Source organism: Notothenia coriiceps, unplaced genomic scaffold, assembly GCF_000735185.1.
Source record: "Notothenia coriiceps isolate Sejong01 unplaced genomic scaffold, NC01 NC01_scaffold00024668, whole genome shotgun sequence".
NCBI lineage: Eukaryota > Metazoa > Chordata > Actinopteri > Perciformes > Nototheniidae > Notothenia > Notothenia coriiceps.
Window position 1 is genome coordinate 4,616,615 of NW_011357369.1, and position 9,054 is coordinate 4,625,668.

General features: G+C 42.4%; 1 protein-coding gene across 6 annotated transcripts in view; it reads right to left on the bottom strand.

Annotated features, from left to right (window-relative positions):
• letm1 (leucine zipper-EF-hand containing transmembrane protein 1) overlaps window positions 1–9,054 on the bottom strand; it is a 54,712-nt gene that overhangs the window by 28,275 nt on the left and 17,383 nt on the right. For all 6 annotated transcript variants that reach the window (XR_799473.1, XM_010783010.1, XM_010783008.1 and 3 more), the window contains exons 6-9: window positions 4,929–5,132; window positions 4,262–4,381; window positions 3,942–4,073; window positions 3,218–3,376 (exon numbers count right to left, since the gene is read on the bottom strand). Coding sequence is in view for 5 of the 6 variants with exons in the window: in XM_010783010.1 (XP_010781312.1) it covers window positions 3,218–3,376; window positions 3,942–4,073; window positions 4,262–4,381; window positions 4,929–5,132 (615 nt within the window). In the remaining variant the exon portion in view is untranslated. The remainder of the gene's footprint in view (window positions 1–3,217; window positions 3,377–3,941; window positions 4,074–4,261; window positions 4,382–4,928; window positions 5,133–9,054) is intronic.

Sequence of the window (9,054 nt, forward strand, 5' to 3'; positions counted from 1 at the left end):
TTTAAATGTTCCAAAGTCTTTTATTGTTCCACACTGCCTTGTGCTGCAGCACTTTTTTCACCCTCTGTCTGAAACCAGAGCCCAGTCTGCTCTGATTGGTTAGCTGCGGCTCTGTTGTGATTGTGTCAACTGTTAAGCCCCTGTCACACTGCCCAAAATTGATACCCATGGACACACGAATATGGATTGTGAATTCGCACGCAACGATGGCCCCGAACCACACCGAAGGCAACATGTGACCTTACATTATAAGCACCATACAACTGCAACGAAGCCTGACCACAAACCCAATTACTGTTAAAGTTTATTATTCGACTCTGTACCTGATATTTCTCCCGACTTTGTTCTTTACTTTCTCCCGCTCGTTTATATGTAGAAGGATATAAGTTATTCTCCGTCATGTTGTTTCCATAGCACACAAACAACTCTCCTCGCCTTCCAAAATAATCAGTACTTACTATCCTTTTAGTTTCCACAGACACAAACATTGGGTTATCTTACCATAATATGTCTTAATGACTTTTGTGCTGCCAATAAAACAACCAGAAGGACACGACGATAAAGGGAAGATGTTCAAACTTCGGCTCTGATCGTAGCAACACGGGCCTTCGTGCAGACATCTTAACCATACTTGGCATATCACGCCCCGAGTTGCTGCCGGACGCCTGATAAATTCCCCACGGCGGCAACGATGCTTAAGATGGCCCTCACGAATGCCTTCGAAGGGCAAAATGGACACACGAAGTCAACACGAGAAATAACCTTCACAAGGCCTTCTTAGCAATGCTTTGGATGCAAGATTTGCCACCGCTCCCGAAGTTGACTGCCGAGCCTGAGAAAACTCCACCGGCGGGTCATACGATGGCTGTAAGATGCCCCACGAATGGCCCGATGTTGTTACGATCAGAGCCGAATTTGAACATTTCCTTAATCGTGTGTCCATCGGGTGTCAAATTCGGGACAGTGTGACAGGGGCTTAAAAGATGTCCCAAAAAGCATTATAGGACCCCTTTAAGATAATGTGAGGTCATGTCCAAGTACACTGGTTGATTGAAAGACTTGTCCATTACTTTGCCATAACTTGGTCAAAACTACCGTAAAACAGCATAATTTGCTTAATTTTGACACTTATTGCTTAGGTTTCCTTATATTTCCATATCCACGGTGCTTTCCTCTGAGATTGTACCATGACCTAAATAGTTGTGCTAAGTAGACGAAGCACGCGCGGGGCCCGGATAAAGCTTAGGGAATAATAGGCTATCATAAACATGTTGGGCAGTAATCTACAGACTTATCCACATTCTCGTTGGAGCTTAAAATGGATCAGAAATTCCTCCCGCAGTGTTTTTCTGAAAGGAGTAGCCCAGGGGAAAGACAGGAAAAACATTATTAGGCCGGCGTGTTGCAATCACACATTAATTAAACAGTTATCGCCGCTGACTGTGTGGATGTGGGCGATAAGGGAGATTGTGAAAGTGCATGTGTATAGACGTCTGCTTGTGTGTTGAAAGAGTACTTTTCCTTGTATGTGTTTCCAAGTCTGGCTGTGGGTGAAATAGATGGTTTGATTACATATGAGAACAGAAAAAGCAGCAGAGAGTGGACATAATAAGAGAAAAATGAACAATTTAGTTTTCAGTAAGTGGTCACAGGGTATTTCTAAGGCTGTCAGTTGTGCAAAACTACTTTCATGAGCTTAACAGTCATTGTTGTTGATTGTCTTGTCATCACTTCTCCTCTTTGCTAACACACTTTTTCACTGTGTTGGACATACTCTACTGTACTGTATGCTTAATTTGTGAGACTTTTCCTTTTGCACACAATAGATCATTTTGTACACTTACAATGGTCAAGCAATTCTTGGAGCTTCTACCAGGCACCTTTATAAAGATGAGAATGCCCTAAAAACGCATTGAGCCATTAGAGCTGACAATTTTTGTTGTTGAATTTAATACAAAAATATGCTTCACTTGTAGCTGTTGTTTATATGAGGTTCCTTAACTGACATTCACTTAAGGGTTCTTTTATTGGTAAGGGGTTTGTTATTGTGTTCCGCCAACGCAGTGTTTAAATGCTGGAGTTGGGTGTCACCACTGCTGTGTCATATAAACGAATGTGATCCAGTGACAGGTGAAGCTCCAGCTGTCCCTGACCCTCCCTCCTGACCCTCCCTCTGACCACAGACAACACATGGGACAGTCACTGGACACAAGGTTTTAAGTAATGTCGCTTTATGTGTTTCACGTTAGCCAATTCACACAGTAAGTGTGTTTGAGTGTGAGGGATCAGTTCCTTTCTTTTTTTTCTTCTGTTCTCTAATTTCTAAATCAGCTGTACAACATGTGAACAAACCCCAAACAAGGTTCAAGGTTCAAGGTTCAAGGTTCAAGGTTCAAGGTTCAAGGTTCTTTATTTAGTCATACAGTACGAACATAGCTACAGTGTAGTTATGCCGATGAAAATCTTGTGTGACAGGCTTCTCCAGCAGTGCAACACTAAACACAGATAAACAGAAAATATAGTGCAAGTAAATAGTAAATAGTAATACAAAAAGAAAATTGGTTTAAAAAGTGAAATAGTACTAAGGTATTGTCGTTATTACCTGAGCAAAGGAATATGATATATGTAATACAGCTCACTAAATATAAAACAAATACTTGCCCTCAAAAAGGGAAAATCAAATTACATTATAGCCTGCATTTATTCATTTATTATTTACATTTGTTTTAAATAAATAACATATTGTTTCATTTTTCTTTTAGGGGAAAAATGATTTTCTAAAAGCATATAAAATACGTTAAAAAGGGAGACGGCTTTAAATAGGCAAGACAGTTACCTACAGTTTATTTGGTCTTTGACCTGTATTAATTGTACAGTAATTGAGACGACTTGTGAAAACAAGAAGTGAGACAACGCTGGGGTGGACACGGAGCTGGTCAGGAACTCCCTTCCCGACCACCTTCCTGCCCCNAACCAATGTGAGTTTGGAAAATTGAACAATGTAAATCTATTCTAGTAGACCTCAACAATGGAATTATGATCTGTAGAAATGGCCATGACATGAGACCTTTAAATCTATTGGTGTCAAGTTTGCAATCAGTGATGTCATGTTCATGTTGAGACCTTTATCTAAACATTTTGAATGACATGTTTTTGTCCAAGTAACTCAATTATTTTCTTGGAAAATCGAGATAAAAGATGATGAATGAGTGGTTACCCTGGCAGCCTTCTCTGCAGCGTCGGCCAGCCTCTCGTTCTTGCGGTCATTGTTGTCCTGGCGTATGGCCGCCTCCTCCAGCAGCCTCGTCTCCAACTTCGCCTTATTGTCCACTTTGGAGCGCTCCATCTCTGCCATCATCGACTGGGCCTCCTTAGTCTGGAGAGGACAGCGTACGATAGAGTTGAGTGAAAAGATACATTTTTTTTATATATATTTAATACATTTTTTAACATTTGTATTTTTGTTTTGGATCGCATTTCAACTTCAGTCTACATATGTAGTTACATAGTGGTCCGTCTTTATTCTTTGTCTTAACAAAACAAAAACAATAAGCACACAAGAACCTGGGGTGTTTTCTTTACAATATAAAACATTGACAGTATAGATAGATCATTAAATAATATATTCAAACAGTTAAACAAAAGAAGGGCGTATCAGGGTAATCTACGTTTTCCATTTTTCCTCAGATGTAAGTTCCTGAAGTCTCATAGAGAAGGTTATTCTTTCAATTACAAAGATTTATTTTTGTATATATTTCTTAAACCACAAGCTAAACCTAAGATGCCTTTGGTGCAGCTGAGAATATTATATATAACAGCTTTTTTACTGCCGACTGATTTTGCAAGCCAATTATTCTCAGTATATAATATGAACAGTATCAATGCCCTTTTCCAGAAAGTTGATTTTGCTATGGCAAACCAGACTAAGCATATGAACGTACCACCACTTCGGGCAGCGTCTGCAGGGTGGTCTTCAGCTGGTCGGCGGGGGACAGGGTGTCGGGGAGGAACATGGCTCGGGACAGCAGCAGCAGGGAGGTGGGGATCTGCTGCTTCAGATGCAGCTCCAACCACTACAGGAGCCACATGTAACAGTGAGTGAGAACAGTGAGACCATTTAACAGATACTTAAACTCATATTGTTTGAGTCTAAAAAGAATCTGTGAGGGAATGAATAGAAGTAGATGAGCAGAGAATAGAATAAGGTTTCATATGTCCCCCTGCATATCAAATCTCCTTTATCTCTTTTTGGAGATGTTACCTGGACGAGTTGCTCTCTCAGTCGTTCCTCTGTGACTCCCAGAGATCTCATCCCTCTGACGCGACAGGCTGTCTGCACCTCGTTCACGTTCAGACTCTCCACCCCTTCTTCTGCTATCAGCTGGAGAAACACAGATCACACAGACATTAAAATCATCAAATGTCTTCTTAAAATATGTAACTACAGAAGTGCTCTACCTATAACATCTGACCAATTTCTGATTTCTGACCAATTTCTGATTTCCCTTTTAATAGAGTTTAAAGGTAGGGTATGTAAGTTTGAGAAACCGGCTCAAGATATACTTTTTGTTATATTCCATGGAATGCTCTTGACATCCCGATAGCAATGAATATCTGAAGTGCTTTGACAAAAAATCCATAAAAAAATGTCATCTGTGGAAGCCGTAGCGCTGTAAAAAGCACCGGCTAAAATAACTGGATGGCCTACCTGCCTGTCAGCCTTCCATCTGTGCACAAACTTATCTCGTGCCCTCATTGGTCATGTGCGCGTTCGTGTGTGTTGGAGGAGGGGCTCTGTAAGGAAGTGGCAGATTTTCTCCGTATTCTCAAATTCTAGCGATCTCGAGCCGGTTTTCTCAAACTTACATACCCTACCTTTAAAAGTTTGAACGTAAAAAGTGGAAACAATTTGATTTTGAGTTTCATACCTTGTCATCGGCACGGATGGCCCTGAGCTTCATGATGAGCTGGAAGCGCAGGAAGTTGTTGGTCCCGATGGACTGGAGCTCCAGGAGCCGGCAGAGAGCCACCAGCTGAGGCCGGGTCAGGTTGTCCAGAGTCAGCTCGTCCTCGAACAGTTTGGAGAATTTGATGATCTGCTCATTACTGGGTCGCTCCCCGGAGTTCCGTATCTACAGACATGATAACGTTTATAAAGTTATATAGTGAAGTATATTAGTTCTGGACGAGAGAAATCTGAGCGCTAAGGCAGGTCAGATTTTTCCGGCCAATTTATAGCCGTTTTTAAAAAAGAAATCATGAAGTGAGAATACAACAGATATTAACTGCTCCTATGTTATCGAAGCTTCACCTATAATTGTGTAGCATAAAGACTAGAAACTAGAAAGATAACTGCAATAATAACCTTATTTTAAATGTTTTACTTACTAGAGTGCAACACACATACATGGAAAACTCCTATTAGGCGCGTTCACACCAAGTACTTTTCCCACAAAGGTTCCTGAGAACTCTTTAGTTCTCATGAACTAAGTTACAATCTGCGTTCACACCGGAATTAGTCCTGGGGGTTGGATTAGGTAAATGGAAGCGCTGACGTCACTCTTCTTTCTTCCTGCTTGGGTTGAAACTGGCAGGCGCAAACCAACTTTCATTTCGTAATACTTGGCCCGCCCAAAATCCCCGGAGTTAGGGCGCGGCTTCAGAGTGAACGGCCAGAAACGCCGACACCCTCCCGTCGCCCACCACCCAGGCTCCTGTTTTATTTGTGGTTTGCTCCTTAGTTCTCTGCGTTTGCGCTGGGCTAAATGCTACATGCTAAAAGTGCAATGCCAGGATAATAAAATGGGCTCACAACTTTTTGGAGTTGACGGGCGTGTTGTATTCCGCCAGCCAACAGACAACGGAACGCTTTTCTCCCACGAAAATACCTGCTCTCTTAGCAGGAACTGAAAAGGGGTAAAAAAGTTCTCCCTAGAACTAATTTAATTCTGGGAAAGCTTTTGGTGGAACGCACTAAATCATAAGTCTCAGGAACCCGTTTGTGGGAAAAAGTACTTGGTGTGAACGCGTCCATTGTTTCCTGTTAAAGTCCATGTGTATTTTGTAAATTGGGTAAATCTTTTTAATTTTATTAGTTTTTACGAATTATAACTTTTTTTTACCTTAACTATTTTTCTGCCTGTAACATTATGTACATTAAGCGTCGTTGGCTCTTTCTGCTGTAACAACGTACATCCCCCCTCCTCGTGGGACTAATAAAGGTTCTGAATTCTGAACCCCACCAGAAGGGCCGGTACTGAGTCTGCCTTGACTAATGGTTCTGCCTCAGTACAACAACCCGACACCAACCGTCTGGAAGAATGTGGAAGAAAACTCTCGTCACGTTGCCTGGTCCGCTTTGTTTCTCAGAGCGATCTCCTCCGATGGGGTCCTGCAGAATTGGCAAATATCCAGTTTGACCCCTCAGCTCCGTCTTTTACCTCTCCTCGCGCTGAAAAACAAATGCAATGTGTGCTATCAAAATCACCCCATCTCTTCAAAAACTAATAATGTAAACACATTTTGTTGAGACATGGTGTTGCCAAAATGTTATATGATAGAGTGCCATAGAATGAAAGAAATACTTTCAAGCCTCCTTGTCAGTTATAAAGGTCTCTTGCAAGTATTGGCGGTTGTTTAAATTTATACGGGAGGTAAATCTCGTGTCAAGAAGAAACTTGCCTCCATTTATGCAACCCCATTTAACAACAAAATCACCAGGGGAAAAAAAAGAAGTGTGCTCCAATACGTTGTGGCATTTGGTTGAGAAACAAAAGAAATAGGACAAATCATATTAGTATCTTATGAATTTTGTTAAAAACAGTGGAAACCAGGAAGATGTACAGTTCGGCGTTATGCTAAGCATGCTGCCAAATGTGAACATACTAACCGCAAAGTAGAGGTGATGGAACCTGTGCGTGGAATCAGACTGTAATTTAGGGATTAACCATCTGTTGGGATGATGGAAACACAAAACAGCCAGATACCGCATCATCAGCATCCTGCATGGGTGACAAGGTTCAGATTGCAACACGAAGGAGCGGGAAAATTTCGTTTTTAATCATTCAAAATGTCAAGCGTGTTACTCAATGGACTCGCCATATGCAAACAAATCCTCGCAAAACATGACAATGACAGCTCCAAGCTGAGTTTGATTATAAAAAACGTAGTTGTTAGGTTGGGCGTGCTTTGATGCTACTAGTGTCTCCAGGGGGCCATAATTGGATACCAATGAAGATCTGAAACACATAGCAGAGTTTACTTTCAAAGGAAAGAGTGTGATACCGTCTTATGACTTGTCTCGAAGGTGGACGGCAGCATGTTGCGGACAGGAGTTACAGAGCTACAAGGAAGCGCGGAAGGCTCGCCATGAAAAAGGGACAATGTGAGAGCACCAGTAAGGGCAACGCAGCCTGAAGACGTCGTGGCACACTTGTTTGCTCGAGGAAAGGGCTGGGGGGGAGAAAACATTGACAAAAGACTCAAATTAGACCAGGAATTACTTTTCATATTACCACCTGCAGTAGGCTTGTAGTGCATCGTACTCGCTATATACCTTTGGGTTTAATTTTATCTTTGCTGCTTTTAACTGCCCGCTTTTAAATGCCATTTATCCAATGTGTTTCTGCGTATCTCTTCTCAAAATTATACTTTTATTTAGTGTAAAGGCAGCTGTGAACTTGCCGTGTGCTTGAAAGTGGCCATGTATGTAGGCTAGGTCACGTTGATGTATGTATAGTACTCGCGGATGGGCTTATGCTATTGTATGTATGTATTGGTATGCTATAGCACTCCCGTGCCTTGCCTTTACATTTAGGAAAAGGAGCGACATTGGAAATAGTAAATGCAGACTGGTGTCAAATATCCAAATGCTTTGCTATTGGCTATTTCCTATGGCTATTGCACAATTATCCATACAGCACAAGAAAACAACAACTAAGACAAGCTTTGTTGGCAATTACAAATCACTTAAGGCTACCTCCCAAATGAAAAAGAAAGAAAGAAATACAAATGAATGAAATTAGAAGCAGTGAAATATAAACCGACAGGAATCCCCGTTCAAAACATGTATCATATCAGATTCCCAGAGACTACAGGCATAAAAGGACCATCGTCAATTTACATAGTGGTGGTAGAGTAGAGAAGAAAACTCACTGTATCTGTAGCACGTATTTGGCCTTGTGATAGTTATGGAATCCACGTAGACCAGGTGTGTGTGTACTGGTGTGGTAGGTTGCACAAACCTGTGTAGCTGCTTGGTATTCACAAAACGATACGCCCATAGTGCACTTACAATTTACATACCAGTGTAATCTGCTGGTGTGTTGGTTTTGTCATTGAAAACAAGAGGTCTGGCTTTACATTGAAGCACCATTCCATCTCCCGGGCAGACCTCGCAGCAAAGGGGGGGCCAGCAGTTGAGGGGACAGGGCTAAACAATGTGAAAATGTTTCTTCCTTGTCTCCTGGTAGCAATCACCCCTGGCCTCAACTCCCCTAGTTTCACGCAACTCAGCACTTTTTAGACCCCCCAATAACATCCGGCCCGAGGGGCGAACCCAAGAAACCGTCCTAATTCAATGGCTGCGTCATTTTCTAAAAATAGACCAACAATTGAGCATTCGGCTTTCCACAAAGGCTGCAGGAAAAAACGTCGCCTTGTCGAGAACACCATTTGTGAAAGCAGCCCCCCCACCCTCGCGCACTATCCTCCAGAGTATAGAAGTAGCCCAAGGCTAGATACCTAGTCTCTTTATTGTATCGTGACGTGCCAACTGTGGCTTCACTGTGCGCAATCCAAGAGACGCAATCCCAACGCAACCATCTAGAGAAAAGAGAGTAGAGAAGAGGGCCAAAGCACAAGTCCGCTTTTCTCCCTCCCCCTGCAAGTCAGCGGAACAGTAGGCGTGAAGGGTTTCGGCCGCCCCCCCTGAACAGTGAACAAGGCCTTTGTCTGGCTGTGCCCATGACTGTCATCACCTCCATCTGCCCCCGAGTGCCACATCAAAGGAGGCCGAGCAGGTGAGCAGATTAACCGATAGAAGAACGCGCCTTA